At 35.6% G+C, this 17,595-nt stretch overlaps 1 protein-coding gene across 1 annotated transcript in view; it reads left to right on the top strand.

Moving 5' to 3' along the window:
* galnt12 (UDP-N-acetyl-alpha-D-galactosamine:polypeptide N-acetylgalactosaminyltransferase 12) overlaps positions 1–17,083 on the top strand; it is a 42,141-nt gene extending 25,058 nt beyond the window's left edge. The window contains exons 8-10 of the mRNA XM_028818132.2: positions 5,100–5,213; positions 8,517–8,672; positions 13,972–17,083. Coding sequence (XP_028673965.2) covers positions 5,100–5,213; positions 8,517–8,672; positions 13,972–14,109 — 408 coding nt within the window. The 3' untranslated portion in view covers positions 14,110–17,083. The remainder of the gene's footprint in view (positions 1–5,099; positions 5,214–8,516; positions 8,673–13,971) is intronic.
* Positions 17,084–17,595: the final 512 nt, after the last annotated feature.

Raw genomic sequence — 17,595 nt, 5'->3', positions numbered from 1 at the left:
TAAACTATGTACATGTAATAAGTACTGTACGTAAATAATTAATTATGGTTACTCACCAACAATGACACGACGACTTGTCTGATAACGATGAGTTTAATTTTACTGCACAACAAAGGATAGCGTTACAGCTCTTCTAAAGGAGCCTCTTCAGGCGACTGTTTAGCACCGCCGTTGTTCTTCTTCCATCACTCTTCAATCCAAATCCCTAAAGCAGATTCCATCCAGACTACTGCCTTACAACGTCCACTTGCAACTCATTTTGCGCCCTGGTTAAAAGACACTGCGGCTGCAGATCTTATATGCTTTTCCTCCTTTTTAAATAAAAAGAATCGTGGACTCATTTATGCTGTAATGGTGTCCTGCAGCGGTGTAGCTGTTTCCTTCCTTCAACATATCCAAAACTTTTACCTTTTCTGCAATCATTTGCATCTTCTGTTGGCGCTTGTGCACGTTAATGCCGAATGAGTGAGATTAGTACTTCCTGGTTAATGCAGCACTCCGTCGCTGAGCCAGTCAGCAGCACACAGGAACTTAACCGCATGCTCTGATTGGGTAGCTTCTCAGCCATCCACCAATAGAGTCCCTTGTTTCAATTCAAATGCGTCCCTTGTTTCAATTCAAATGGGCAAATCAACTGAGGAAGCACACGTACTGTAGACCGCAGACATCCACGAAGCAGTGAAAAATCCCCGATTATATATTCACATATGCTTACATTTAAAATCCGCGATGGAGTGAAGCCGTGAAAGACGAAGCGCGATATAACGAGGGATCACTGTATCCTTGAAGTTGGGGAGTGCACACCCAGTGATGCGTTCAGCTGACCACACTACTTTGTGCAGAGCCTTGTGGTCATACAGTGTGCTGCTTCCAAACCATGCAATAATACTTCCAGTCAGAATGGTTTCAGTGGTGAATGTATAGAAGTTCTTTAGTAGCTTGAAATCCCTGAGGTGGTAAAGGCATTGCCATGTTTTCTTTACCAAGGTGTTGGTGTGCTTGGACCAGGTTAGATCCTCTGTGATGTCTACCTTCTCCACCTGAGTTCTGTTAATTCTGAAGGAATGGTAGTGCCTCTGCTGTTTTCTCCCAATGTCAACAATCGGCAGACTGGAGTAGATTGTTGTCCTGACATAAGTGTGGCAGACTTGCCACAGCATCCAGAAAAGCCTGCCAGTTGTTGTTAGATGTTAGGTCTACAACAACTATGTCACCAGCAAACTTGACAATAATGTTAAGAGTCATGTGCAGCCATGCAGTCATATGTGTGGAGAGAGAATACAGCAGTGAACTTGGAACATAGCCCTGTGAAGCGCCTGTGTTGAAAATGAGAGATGATGAGGTGTGGCTAACCACTCGAACCACCTGGGGGACTGTCTGTCAGGAAGTTAAAAATCCATGTACTCAGAAGCTGGTTCCTGAGTTTGGTGGCGAAATTAAATGGGATTATTGTGTTAAATGAAGAACTGTAGTCTATAAATAGCATTTGCACAAAATTCCCTCTTTCGTTGTCCAGGTGTGCCAGTACTCTGTGAAGGATCAAGGTGATGTGGATCTACTAGAGTGATATGTGAAGTGTAATTGGTCCAGTTCTTTCTTCGGTGAAAAGCATTTGTGATTTTAGACTAGCACTCTATTGATAAAGCACTTAGTGTGACAGAAACAATAGTCATTCAGACTGGTTGGACAGGGACAGTGGTGAATCTTTTAAAGCATGCTGGGTTAAGGAGAGATTAAATATTACCATGAACACATTGATGCAAACTGATCAGCACAGATATTGAAAACACATCCTGGAATGCCATCATGACCTGCTGCCTTCCTCGGTTTATTTTCCTAAAAGCTCTCCTTATGCATTCTGACAAAGTGAGCACCCTTTCCTCACTGAGCAGTTCTCCTGCTACATATGTGTTGTGTATTACTGGCTGCCTTTGGTGACATTTACATCAAATCATGCATAGAAGTTAAGTGCTCATCTGCCAGAGAGGCATTTGCACTCACTATGGTGGGAGTAGTTAATTTATAGTCGACTATTGTCCGCAGACCTTGTACATATGCCTAGGATCAGACTGTTCAAATTTTGCTTTATATTATAAATGTTAGATACAAGAAAAAGAAATAGTGGTATCTGTTGCAACTTTAACATCACCTCAAGGTGAATTTCTGTACCCGCAAAGTAGCTTGCTGACCTGTGCTGCACAAGAGAATTAAAGGTCACCAAGTTGTCATTTACAGAAAGTGCAGCTGTTGCAATAGACAAATATCCACTAGTTCATTGTAGGTTGAAAGCATAGCAATTCTTTTTCCAGGGGCATTAGCTACAGTGTAATGAGATATTTTTGTAGCAGATTGGGCAGGGAATGCCCAAACAGGTTATATTTAAACCAAGAGGTACTACAATACTGAACTGTTGTAAGAGTTAATGTCCATTTAAATAAAAAAAAATGGAGGGTGTCTTAAAATACCCAATTTTTTAAACCTGGTCTAACATTCCAGACAGTACTATTCATAAATATGTATAGAAATAAAAAAGTGAACATGAAAACTACATAAACTGCAACAGCGATCAAATCAAGCAGCATTGAAACAAGTCACAAAAGAAAAGGTAACACAAAACTTTTTTTTTTTTTTAAATTTTGCAAGTATTAACAGAGCAGCATTTATCCTAATACACACAAAAAAACTGGGTACATCTAAGAGATGATGATGAGTTCACGGTAAATATATATTATTATTGTAATATGTATCGTTTATAAAAGACAGACAATGACAAAAAAGCAGATATTTAAAGTTACTCCAATGAGTTATAGGATATTATTTGTTGATAAAGAAATCGATTAACAATGAACACTTTATATCAAAAAATCTTGTCCACATAGTGATGTTATAGTAGTAATTGGTTTTAATTAAGCTAATAGCCATAGGATGATCATAAGTTCTACAACAAAGATAATATTTAGTAATCCTGACGAAATTAGCAAATCAAGGTTGTTGTAATACTTGGAAATCTCAGAGGCAGAATGATAACTTTAGACCTTGACAATGCGTAACAAACAGAAATAGGTATCTAATTTGATATGAAAAAACCTAAAGAATAAAAGGTAAATATGTGCAATTAAAAGGATTAAAGTTTAAAAAAAAAAGTTAAAAGTGATAGGTGTATGGGGGTGGGGGATGACAGATCACCAATTAAAAAGAAAATTAGAAATGATAAAAGACAGTCCATCATAATTTCTAATGATGCAAAAACGTAACAATTTTTAGTATTTTAGTAATATGTTAGTGGTTAAAGAGAAAAAAATGTTAAAAAGTTAAGTACATATAAAGTTCAAGTTATAGTCGTGTACAAGTAATTGTCGACTTACGACCACGTTCGGTTCCGACAGACTGGTTGTAAGTCAATCTGGACATAAGACAGACCGGTATATGTATTCAAACCTCACCGTATGTATAGTACTGTATAAGTCCCTTAAGTCATATTGTTTGTTTTATATCCTTTTTATCGACATTCTTAGTACACTGTGTAGCTCTTCTTCTGTTTTTGTAAATGTATTTTTTTTATTTTATTATTTTGTTTTATTGTTACTGTTGCTTGCATGGGTGCTGAACCTTTAACAGCTTTACAAATCCTTTCTTTGTCTGTGTTATTTTATCAGTGTGAGCCTCTCCCAACTCCCAGTGTGCATTGTATTAACTGTGATAGGCAAAATTGCACTGGCAGAGTTTGAGCACTCAGATGTTTTCTGTTTTCACATTTTATCCTGTTAATAATAAACATTAACAGATAAATGAGTTCGTGGTTTCATTACCCCTTTGTGTCGTTTTGCATGAAGCGGCACATCGTGAGTCACAACATACAAGCTTTGGAGGTTAACCTGACTCAAAGCACAGCATTAAAGTGCATGCAGTGAACACCGGTTACAATGGGATAACTTAGTCATATGAGATCGCATTTGCTTTCTTTCCTCCCTCATATCACTTGATCACCTGTATTTTTGTGTCAAGATAAATACCCCTTTTCCTGTAATTGTCAGACAAATGTAAGTGAAAGTAGTCGAAACTTCTGCAGGTAAAAAAACAGATTGAGATGAATGAGTCATGGCATATGGAGCTAGCCAAGTGAAAACTGTCTTTTGCCCATGAGACACGGTAGCCATCGTAAGTCGACAACTACCTGTACATAGTTTATAATACATAGTGTACATAGTACAATGAAATTCTTACTTGCATGTTAGAACAGTCCTAATAATACAGTAGCAAAAAAAGACACACACACAACTTAAAGTGCCTCTAACATATTTGTTTGTGTGTGTGTGTATATATATATATATATATATATATATTTATTTGTTACTATATTGGATGGAAGGAGAGAAGTGATATTTGCCAGATGTCTGAGGGATATAATTATACTGTTTGCCTTTCTCAGAAAGTGAATGTTGTATATATCCTGAACAGAAGGAAGCTGGGCATCAGTAATAATCTGTGACTCGTTCATCACTCTTTGCAGTGCTTTATGATCTTGAGCTGAGGAGGTGCCATGTGATACAGCCACTTATAGTGGACTCTGCTGTGCACCTGTAGACGTTGGTGAGAATCTATACTTTCCTCATATCTGAGAAAGTGGAAGCATTGACGAGCCTTCCTGATGGTAGCCAAAATGTGTTCTGCTCACTTCATCTGTGATAGTCACTCAAATTAATTTAAACCTGCTCACCATCTTCACATCATCTCCTCTAATCAAGATGTCAGTATGGTCTGCTGTCTGCCACCTAAAGTGTACAAGCAGCTCCATGGTTTTGCTGACATTAAGTGTTAAAAAGTCCTGGCACCATTTTGTCAGCAGGTAAACTTCTTCTCTGTAAGGATGTATAAAGGATGAATCAAATAAATAGATAACATTTAGCAGAGTTTTAATAAGTAAAGAAGGCTACAAAAAGTATTCCAATTTTTTAATACAGAGACTATGCAGAGCAATGAAAATGCAGGAAAATGCTATTGACTGATAGCCCCATTCTTGTGAAAATATTTTTATATTCTTGAATGTAATGTTTACCTATAATGTTGAAAGTGTATTTTGATATCATTTATCCTTTTAGCTTGTAAGCAAAGGCATGGGAAACTACTGTTTCGATTACAATCCTCCAGATGACCACAATGTTGTTGGAAACAAAGTAATTTTATATGTTTGTCATGGCATGGGACAAAACCAGGTAAGTTGACATATATGTACTATAGATATGGTAACTGAGCTGGAGTGTGTATGTATGTACGTATGTGTTATATGTATGTGTGTGTGTGTATATATATATATATTACACATACATACATATATACATATTATGTATGTATGTGTAATATATATAATATGTATGTGTGTGTACAGTGGTGTGAAAAACTATTTGCCCCCTTCCTGATTTCTTATTCTTTTGCATGTTTGTCACACAAAATGTTTCTGATCATCAAACACATTTAACGATTAGTCAAATATAACACAAGTAAACACAAAATGCAGTTTTTAAATGATGGTTTTTATTATTTAGGGAGAAAAAAAATCCAAACCTACATGGCCCTGTGTGAAAAAGTAATTGCCCCCTTGTTAAAAAATAACCTAACTGTGGTGTATCACACCTGAGTTCAATTTCCGTAGCCACCCCCGGGCCTGATTACTGCCACACCTGTTTCAATCAAGAAATCACTTAAATAGGAGCTGCCTGACACAGAGAAGTAGACCAAAAGCACCTCAAAAGCTAGACATCATGCCAAGATCCAAAGAAATTCAGGAACAAATGAGAACAGAAGTAATTGAGATCTATCAGTCTGGTAAAGGTTATAAAGCCATTTCTAAAGCTTTGGGACTCCAGCGAACCACAGTGAGAGCCATTATCCACAAATGGCAAAAACATGGAACAGTGGTGAACCTTCCCAGGAGTGGCCGGCCGACCAAAATTACCCCAAGAGCGCAGAGACGACTCATCCGAGAGGTCACAAAAGACCCCAGGACAACGTCTAAAGAACTGCAGGCCTCACTTGCCTCAATTAAGGTCAGTGTTCACGACTCCACCATAAGAAAGAGACTGGGCAAAAACGGCCTGCATGGCAGATTTCCAAGACGCAAACCACTGTTAAGCAAAAAGAACATTAGGGCTCGTCTCAATTTTGCTAAGAAACATCTCAATGATTGCCAAGACTTTTGGGAAAATACCTTGTGGACTGATGAGTCAAAAGTTGAACTTTTTGGAAGGCAAATGTCCCGTTACATCTGGCGTAAAAGGAACACAGCATTTCAGAAAAAGAACATCATACCAACAGTAAAATATGGTGGTGGTAGTGTGATGGTCTGGGGTTGTTTTGCTGCTTCAGGACCTGGAAGGCTTGCTGTGATAGATGGAACCATGAATTCTACTGTCTACCAAAAAATCCTGAAGGAGAATGTTCGGCCATCTGTTCGTCAACTCAAGCTGAAGTGATCTTGGGTGCTGCAACAGGACAATGACCCAAAACACACCAGCAAATCCACCTCTGAATGGCTGAAGAAAAACAAAATGAAGACTTTGGAGTGGCCTAGTCAAAGTCCTGACCTGAATCCAATTGAGATGCTATGGCATGACCTTAAAAAGGCGGTTCATGCTAGAAAACCCTCAAATAAAGCTGAATTACAACAATTTTGCAAAGATGAGTGGGCCAAAATTCCTCCAGAGCGCTGTAAAAGACTCATTGCAAGTTATCGCAAACGCTTGATTGCAGTTATTGCTGCTAAGGGTGGCCCAACCAGTTATTAGGTTCAGGGGGCAATTACTTTTTCACACAGGGCCATGTAGGTTTGGATTTTTTTTTTCTCCCTAAATAATAAAAACCACCATTTACAAACTGCATTTTGTGTTTACTTGTGTTATATTTGACTAATGGTTAAATGTGTTTGATGATCAGAAACATTTTGTGTGACAAACATGCAAAAGAATAAGAAATCAGGAAGGGGGCAAATAGTTTTTCACACCACTGTATATGTATGTATTTTTGTAAGATAGGTACAGTATATAGAACATACTATAAGGAGTATTCTATTGAGAAAAGCAGATTCAAGAGTTGCTCACATTTTAAGTTGCATTTTGTTTTAGTTTGATTATTAATTAGAAGAAGAAATGCTCTTTACTAAACTGAACGTAAGGATAAACACTACCTTTGTACCTATTTCTTAATAATCATTTGTTCACAACCTTTTTTCTGTTTTCCATGGAGTGATCTGTGGGTCAACAAATTACTGATGTAAGACTCATAAAATTTATTGAAGCATTGGTAGGTATTGCAAGTTGGAATGTGTACCCATAGTATTTTTAAATTTGTCATACATACTTGATTTATTACTTCAGAATTTTTAATTAATGTGTGCACTGTTTAGCTTCAAAGTGCAAGAGTCTCTAAGACAGTGTGTTGATTAGCCTATTGTCACACAGCACCATGGATTTTATGTAGTTCAATATTGTCATCCTTCATGTTGGCTAAAGACCACTTGCATGAGCCAGGAGATTACTGTAAGAAAATTCCATGGCTGGAGCAGTCAAATAATAGATTTTTTTTTTTTTTGACTCAAATGAGAACTGTTATGTTTGGTAAAAATTAAACACTTCAATCTAACATACTGTAAAAATTTCATCCCCAATCATTTAACATGCTGATGGCAATATGATGACTTGAGCCTGTTGACCAAAGAATGAATAAATTATAAAAATTTCATATTTTAGAATGGCAGAGTCAAAGTCCAGTAGTCCAATATAAACATTGGGGTTGGACCTGAAGTGGGAGCTTATTAAGGAAAGCCCACCAGCATCTCAGATTTAAAGTACTTCTGAATGGTGGAGTGGGCTACAGTTTCTGTAAGCTGAGGAGTTTGATCAACTGTTACCATAGATGTTTGGTTGAAGTAATTTTTGCTCAAGGGGATCACACCATTTACTGAAAGCATGAATTCAGATATTTTTTCTAACAAAGACACTTAACGTTTTTATGTTTTTCTTTTTTTTATTTTTTTTTTTATTATGTAATCTTTATTGATGTGGCACAGATAAAGATCTCATCATATTTTAGGCAGAATTAAAAAAAAAAAAAAAAAATCTAAAGAGTTCACAAATTTTCATCCATCAATGTGAATGTAATTTTAAATATGAATGCATGCAAGACTTACTTGGATAACAGGAATAATCATGCAAGATCTGATATTCAGTAGCTGAATTCTATGAATATTACAATAATAAATTAGAAGTAGACACTGCTGCCTGCAATCTTTATTTTTTTTTTTTTTTATCCCCTTTACATATCTTTAAATATTCTTGCACCTAAATATGCATAAATATTATTTCTGTTGCTTTTGATGCACTGTATTACATCCTAATCGGCACATTAAATTTATCACCAGACAACTTGTCATGTACATAGCTTAATTTGCTGCTATTAAAATAGTTCATAGCCATACATTAATAGTATTTATTTACTTTTTTTTCCCCTTATTTTGACAATAGTTCTTTGAATACTCTTCATACGATGAAATTAGATACAACACCCGGGAGCCTGCTGCATGTGTATCAGTTGAACAAGGTACTGATTACCTGACAATGCATCTCTGCAGGAGAAACCAAAATCCAATCCCTGAAGATCAAAAAATTATTTTTCGAGAGGTGGGTACAGCTTTCAAAATCATAAAGTAAACCCCAAGTGTTATAAATATTTTTCCTGGTTTAGCTGGTATTATTTAAAGGTTGCAGATAAGGAAGTGCAAAGTGTGTTAGATTAGTTCAGATTATTCAGTTGGATTAGTTTTTATATTAACCACAATATTACAATACAATACAATTCGATTAAGTTTTATTTTATGTCTGACAATGCACTCCAGTCAAGTAAAATGTAATTCTATCTTGCCTGTCTCCTCACAAAGTATAGTACCAACAAATTACATAAATGCACACAAGCACAAAAAGTGTACATAGCAAGCATATATTTGTTCTTAAGATTGACTCTTCAGCAACCTTACACTAGTAGGTTCCGAGAACATTTGTATCCACAGTGAGTGCCAATGGTTCTGTACTATTAGCCAAAAGTATGTCCTGAGCAGAAGGCAGCTATACTGTCTTCACCTTCACCATCCTCTACTAAAATCGAACAGATGCTATAGCACAATGCAATGTAGCCCGTAAGAATGGACTCTACCATGCAACTGTAAAAGTTTGTGAGAAGAGATGAAGAAATGTGTACTGTCCTTAGACATTTGAAAAAGTAGAGGCACTTGTGAGCCTTTTTGATAAGAGCTAAATTTATTGTGCGCACTTCAGTTCATTGGTTGTAATCACTTCATGAAATTTAAAGTTGCTCACCCTTTCAACAGCATTCCCTCCAATATAAAGGGCAATGTAGTCTGCCTGCTGCTTTTGAAGTCTTTGACTTCCTAGATTTTGCCAAAATTAAGAGTGAGCTCACTCTGCAGAAAATCCTGGTAAATAGAAAACATGAAATCTTTGGTCATTAGTAGATCACTAAGAGAAGTTACTGAAACCAGTCAATGAATTAACATGGTTGTAATTAATTGCGCACTGCATGTTGGCCAGACTGGATTGTTTTGATTTTTATTTGAACAGTGTTTTATTTATTTTGGTTAGGTCTGAGTATGACGGCTGGCTACTGTTGATTTGCAGTGTTATTTACACTTGACTTGGTGAAACAATATTGCATCATAACAGAGCAACACGTTATCAAATACACCACACAAAAAACAACTTGTACTTTTTAAAAATTACATATTCCATTTTATAATAGTTATGATATCATTTAGAAAGACTATATTTAAAACAAAATTGGTATGATGAATCGAAGAAATTGGCAAAAATGAAAAATAATGTGAGATGTTGATAAAAATATCATACAATCAAAGTGAAAAGTTAAGGCTATACATTTGTTTAAAAACATAACAAAACAACACAATAGTACAGTAGATAATTTCTGCAAATAATTAAGTGGGTCTTTTTAAATTTTATTTGTATTCCTGTTCCCACAAAGTTTTAAATGTTTACATATACGTATGTAATTAAATTACTTACTTAATTATTAAATTACTTAATTAATTAATTAATTACATAAACTATGTAATTTGCAAAACGCCTAGAGTCAGTTGCAGTGTACTATGAGTTCAGGATGATCCCATGCTGATCTGGCCCTAGTACATATTTATGGTAGCAAGACTAAGTTTTGGGTTTAACACTGTTGCAGTGTGCCTCAGAGCTGCAAGTTAGCAGTGGAAAAGATTAAAGTGCATTTGCTGTGTGCTTCTTAGAGTTTTAAAAGTTTCAGACTAACTTTGGACTTAATACAATGGGTAATGTTACAAAATGAATTCCACATGCATCAGACACACTGTTACAGTCATAAAAAAAAATTTAAACAATATTGTATATTTAGATTTGGACTAAAGTATAGCATGACACTGAATCAAATATATTTAACTCAATGCCACAGAAAAAGACGAGCATTTTATGGAAACACTTTATATTTTGTAATGTAAGAAATTAATAAATATGTGTCAACATACATTTGACTTTTAATCTTCAGTAAAAAGACAGAGTACTTCATTCACAAATTACTTGGCCGCCAGTTTGGTAAGTGTACATAGAAAGATACAGTATGAAAGAAGCAGGCAGTATTCCTTCAGAGTGTTTTGGAGATATACTGTATTTGTGGGTGTCCTCCAGATCTGATATGAGATCTGTCACAATATGTGTTACGTAGAGCTTGTGCTCAACTGTTAAGTTTGCAATGCGATGAGACATTCTTTACAAATGTTATTCTGCCTATGGCTAAGTACAGTAATCCCTCCTCCATCGCGGGGGTTGTGTTCCAGAACCCCCCACAAAAGGTGAAAATCCGCGAAGTAGAAACCATATGTTCATATGGTTCTTTTTATATATTTTAAGCCCTTATAAACTCTCCCACACTATTATAAACATTTCCCGGACAATTATACAGCATAAACCCTTTGTATTCTCTTAGATATTAGGTAAGATTCGTTGAAATTATGTATGTAAACACAGTTTATATACAGTAAAACCTAAGTATTATTTTAAAGATATCGAGCGTCTCCGATATCACATATGTTACAGCCATTACGACAGACAGGCCACCAGCAATAAATACGTACAATGCAAGAAAAATTGTATACAGTAAAATGAGTGTACAGTGACACTTAACTATGTACATGTAATAAGTACTGTATGTAGATAATTAATTATGGTTACTCGCCAACAATGACACGACGACTTGTCCGATAATGATGAGTTTAATTTTACTGTACAACAAAGGATAGTGTTACAGCTCTTCTAAAGGAGCCTCTTCAGGCGACTGTGTAGCACAGCCGTTGTTCTTCTTCGAGCACTCTTCAATCCAAATCCCTAAAGCAGATTCCATCCAGACTACTGCCTTATCACGTCCACTTGCAACTCGTTTTGCGCCCTGGTTAAAGGACACTGCGGCCGCAGATTTTATATGCTTTTCCTCCTTTTTAAATAAAAAGAATCGTGGACTCATTGATGCCGTAATGGTGTCCTGCAGCGGTGTAGCTGTTCCCTTCCTTCAACATATCCAAAACTTTTACCTTTTCTGCAATCATTTGCATCTTCTGTTGGTGCTTGGACACGGCCCCTGAAGCAGTAGCAGGAGCACGTTAATGCTGAATGAGTGAGATGAGACTTCCTAGTTAATGCAGCACTCCGTCGCTGAGCCAATCAGCACACAGGGACTTAACTGTGTGCTCTGATTAGGTAGCTTCTCAGTCATCCGCCAATAGCATCCCTTGTATGAAATCAACTGGGCAAACCAACTGAGGAAGCATGTACCAGAAGTAAAAAGACCCATTGTCCGCAGAAACCCGCGAAGCAGCGAAAAATCCGCGTTGTATATTTAGATATGCTTACATATAAAATCGGCGATAGAGTGAAGCCGCGAAAGTCAAAGCGCGATATAGTGAGGGATTACTGTATTTTATGCGCTTTGGTGACTGTTGGATTAATTTGGTTATTGGGAAAAGCTTAGCTTATAATGAAAAACAATTATCAACTCTTATGTATTTCTCAGACGTAATTGGGACATGAGTTACAACAAGACAGATTAAGGCCCCAAAGTATCACATGCATATATTTGGACTCTATGAAAATCACATATAAAAATAAAATGTGCTCCTTCTAGGAGAATTTGAGTGTCCAGCCACTCATACATTACACCTTTTACCTTTGGAGATTTTGAGTGCAATGTTAATCATACCTTACATCTGGGTGTGATATTAAGTACGCATAACTGAAAATATTTGTTGTGTGGAAGAATTTGAGGTATTGCTGAAACTCTTATACAGTGGTACCTTGAGATACGAGTTTAGTTTTTACCATGACTGAGCTCGTAAGTCAAAATGCTCGTATCTCAAATCAATTTTCCCCATTGAAATTAATTGAAATGAGATTAATTCATACCAGCACCCAAAAAAAACACCCCAATTTTTTGTTAAATGTTTTCAACATAAGAAAAATGTATTTATAATGAACAAATATTGTATACAAACAAAATAAAACCTAATACATAAAAGAGAATCTCAAGAAATAAACAGATTTTGGCGAAGCTGACTAGCGTATTGTAATGTTTTTCTCTTTCACTTTTGCTTAACTTAATTTTCTTCTTCACTAGTTTTTTCTTTTTTGCCATGCTTTCCTCACTTTCATTCTCAAGGCGTTTCAATAGAAACCTATCCAAGGAGCTTTATTTAGTCCTCCCCTTTAGAATGTTTCTGAAATGAGTTAGGCAAGTGTCATTAAATAGCGCCGCTGCACGATCAGAATCAACTTTTTCAGGGTGTTTCTCTTCTTTAAAGTTCAAAACTATTTCCCACATTGCAAACACTTTCTTTATCTCACTTTATGAGGTAACCTCCTCTGCGATACCGATCTCCTGCAGAACCTCCGTATGTTGCCGCGTCTGTCACTCCGTCAACTCCTCCATCGTCAGTTCCTTGGAATGTGCGGCGACAAGCTCTTTGATGGCTCGTATTTTGAATTTTGGCTCTTAACTCAAGGCAAAAAATCGACCTAGTTACGGCTCTTATCTCAAAAAAACTCGTACGTTGGGGCACTCGTATCTCAAAGTACCACTGTATGTATGTATGTAATATAATATATATATATATATATATATATATATATATATATATATATATATATATATATATATATATATATATATATATATATATATATAAATAAAAATAGCATATGAGAGAGCCCCTTGGTGACCAGAATCCCAAGGTGCGTACTCTGGACACCTTGATGGTGGATCCACCTATGACATACAAAGAGAAAATTTTGCTTCAGATATGATATTGACATATGCTTCTCAACATTATTATCCATATAGTGACTTCTGGGTCTTTAAATACTCTTACAGCAAATGATGTTTACAAGAGTAACAGCCAGTCTGATGCATCTAAGTTTACTTTAGGATGTACTTTTGACCTATGGTTTGATCCTTTAATTCGAGAGGAATTTTAGCACCTTTAACAGGCAATCGGATAGACAGCTGAGCAAATAGAGAAAATCACGAAGCAAAAAACAAGACTAGCTATATATTAGTTAAACATGGTATTGATCTTGTTCTGCTGTTTACTGAGACAGCACTTGACCCTGAGGATTGTCTCCTCTTAGCACTGTACTACCTATCTGTTCTTGATCTGCACCCAGTATGGTACTATTTCAGGTACACTGCAACTGACCCATACTGTTTAGAACACTACTATTGAACAATTTCTTATTTTCCGTCTGAGTTTTATTTATCTCAATATATTTAAAGCTGTATTCACTAGTTCATTATTTTAAAATATATTCACTATGCTCCTTTAAAAAAATATTTAAAATTGTATTTTTTTTTTTTTTTCCCCCCATGTGTTTTGTGTAGGATGGTACGCTATATCATGTTCAAACTGGTAAGTGCTTAGAAGCTGTGGAAAAGACAGAAGTGGGAAGCCGTGCACCTCTTTTGCGACGCTGCTCAGATTCAGATGTTCAGAAGTGGTTTTTCAGGGAAAGGACATAATAAAGGATAATTACTTCAAATTATGGCAAAGACTCTTGGATCCGCCCATGTTACTGGACCTAATGGCAGCTTCAGCCTCTCTTGTGTCTATTTTTCTAATAATATATTTTTTTATTTTCTGCATAGATTAAAAACTCTCTCTTGACATCTTTTATGTTATCATATTTTAAATCTTTCTTTAAATAGTTTACAGTTGAAAATTTAAGTGTGAAAATTTTTTCCAAATGAGGACTTGTTAGCTTTCAGTTTACCTGATTAATCTTGAATTATTAGTATTAGTATTTTTTACTTTATTTTGGCTTACATTGTGATATTTCTTAAAATTCACTTTAAGTTTTCAGCTTACCCATTGATAATAAGTTGACATTTTTGTGATAATTCAACCATTTTTACATTTTGACAGTAAAAAAAGTATATTCTTTGTGCCTTGTACATGTAAGAATTATACTGTAGGTAGAGTATGTAGAGTTCTAAAGCCCACATTTCAAATATTGTCTACAATCAGTCAGGATTTCAATCATTGTGTAAGTCTTCCAAAGATCCAGAAAGATTATAGGCTAGGCAGAACTGTAACTATCGGTTCTGCTGTTTGAGGCCATAGTCATGCTTATATACACACACACACACTGACCAGAAGCACTGGAGGCTGCTGTATTTGGTGAGTGAAATGAAATATTTTTGAAGATATGGTGGAAATGTCCAATTCTACTCTCAAGGCATTCCAATTCAGATTCTGCCCTTGGATCCGTGTTGTAATAAAGAGAGGTTACCTTCAGAGTTTCCAGCAATTTAATTACTTATTGATAGCAATGTGAATCAAGAATAGTTCATTAGGTATTGACAAGGAAAGGTTATACTAAAAACTTTGAGGCTTAAAAATATTTGCACTGTTACTCACTCGCTTTGTTTGGTCATTAGTAAACACCACTCAAGAAATCTGATAATATTAATTGGTAGTTTTTGAACTGAATATAATTTAGAGCACTAAACAAAATTTAATTTATATTTGTATTGGATTTAAGGTTTGGAGTGCATCATAGTAATTTTACAACTGGTTATTTAACGATTATCTTTACTAATTTACATCCATGTGTAACTGTCTATATATTCATTTTACTTTACAGTTTAATTTTATTTTTTTGTGGGAGTTTTAAATTTCTCCCTATTAACTGTGTGATGTCTTGTTTAAACATACTGTTAGGTTCTGATTTAACCAGTCATAAAACAGAGAAAGTGGGAACTATCACTGTGGCGCTCCATGAACACAGTAGTTAATGTTATCTATTATAAAAAAAATCTTGGAATGAGAAGACAATTTGATGTCCTGCAAGAGACACTTTAACGTCCTGTGAGACAAGGCAGTGAGATAAAAGGACAGCTGCTGTACAGGCTTTTAAATGATCGACACGCGACAAGCAGAACACGCAGCTTGGTGGCAGCAGAAAGACAGCAGCTGATCAGAACGAATGCGTCTTCTCAGCGTGCGTTCAGGAACCCCACCCGATAACGCGCGTGGCAGAAACACGAGATGGCTGGAGCTTAGCGCGCCTGGGGGGGTGAGCAAAGCAAGCCTAATTTATATAAAAATATTAAAAATCATTTGCATTTTGTATAAAAAATTTATATTGCTTAATGACCTGAAGGTGTCAAGTAATGAAATTTTTGGGAGTATGCTTTTTCACATTATTCTCTAATTTGTTGTTTATGCGTTGAAAATGGCGAGTGTAAGTTAACTTATTTAAAGCAAATGTGCCTTTTGAAAGTGAATGAATGCGCATGGACTTTAAGGATTCTTATTCTAATTTTGCTTCAGATTTTCATGGTGGTTCTTTTTTCACAAATTTAATGGTTTAAAAGTATGTTATTTTGAAATGTGTTTTTCTACAAGCACCAAGAACTCTCAGATTCAGTGTGCTTTTCATTACAAGCAAGACCACCAGCAAAGTTGTTATGTGTACATTCACTTCATCAAATTTACACAAGGGATATTTACAGTAGTATCCACATTAGAGACGTAGATGTAATTATTGTAGTTATGATTGGTCAATTTTGACTTGTGTTGTAGGGTTTTCACCTCTGCTGTATACTGCACGCGAGCCATTTATTACAGATTCTTTATTAATTGCGGATATAATTTATTATTTTGAATCTAACTTTTTTTAGTCACAGAAGTCCATATTACCTGCCTAAACTGCAGGAGGTGTTTGCACTTTGTCTGCGGTCCAGCACACTTGATGACTCTACCTTGCACAAAAAATCAGTATTGCACAAAACAAACATGTTCCACGTATGGAGCAGCAGCTGACTGAGCTGACACATTTAGTGGGTATTTATGAAGGCTTTGAGAGGGAAAACTGTTGTGAAAGTAATACTGGAGTCAAGCTTGGCCAAATTCCAGACTCTGGTGGTTAGCTGAAATTAAGAACTTCAGTCTAGGGAAGTTAGTTTTATGAATGAGTGTACTACTTATAATGTATAAATACTACTGAAACTGAACTAGATGTAAAATATGTAACACAAGAGTGGCATCATTGCAATGTAGACAAACTTTTACATTGAAAATGAAAAACATTACAAGTCAAACTTCTGAGCTGAAATTTCCTGAAAGCAATACAAATGCACTAATATAACAAAGTTCGCAAATGTTTGTTACATTTCTTTAAACAATTATCACAATAGTAGTGGGCACATGTTGAAGAGTGATAGTGTATTCTTTATTGTATTTTTGATTTGTTTTTACTTTTTGGAGGAAAAAAAAGCAGACAATGGATCAATGTATGAATGATTTGAAGAAATTATAGCTTTAACCGGTACCGACTCCTGTATTGCAACCAATATAAAATGAGATGGCAGAAAAATGTTTTTTTTTTTTTTTTTTTTTTTTTTACAATTTATAAGAAATATTGTGATTGAGGGACCTGTTCTATGCACTGTGATTATTTTTTAATAAATCTGCCATGGATTAATGAAAAAACTGGTGTAATTGTATTTTATTGTAAAAATAAAAGTCTTTATAATAAAGTTGCAGACCTTAATAAATATTCTGGGATGTTTATAACATTTTCCTTGTGCTTTTAGAGAAAATAACTTATTTTACATACTGTACATCTGCATTATATTGAGTATCGGAACACAATAAATAATGTGTGTTCTAGCAGTGGTATAGCCGGCTTAGTTAAAATGGGTCTGTGTTTTAGTGTGTGATATATTACTATTCATTCAATCCCATCACAGGACAGAAGACGGCTTGACATGGCCATGCAGCAGGTATAGTGCTTTTAAAGAAATCTATGCAACTTTTAACACACCTTTTATTTGGTGGCATTGATTAGTATTCTAGTTCCAAATAAGTTGAACTGTGAGCTACGTATAATGTACCACTTTGCAGAGATCTGTTTTTACTTTGACATTAAAATGTTATTTTCTGTTGTTTGGTGTCAAAATAAAATGTTAAAATTTCTAGGAGGGCGTGGCTGTGAATACTTT

The sequence above is a fragment of the Erpetoichthys calabaricus genome, chromosome 13 (genome assembly GCF_900747795.2).
Source record: "Erpetoichthys calabaricus chromosome 13, fErpCal1.3, whole genome shotgun sequence".
Lineage (NCBI taxonomy): Eukaryota > Metazoa > Chordata > Cladistia > Polypteriformes > Polypteridae > Erpetoichthys > Erpetoichthys calabaricus.
Note: the sequence above shows the minus strand (reverse complement) of the source record. Positions and strands in the feature narration are given on the sequence as shown.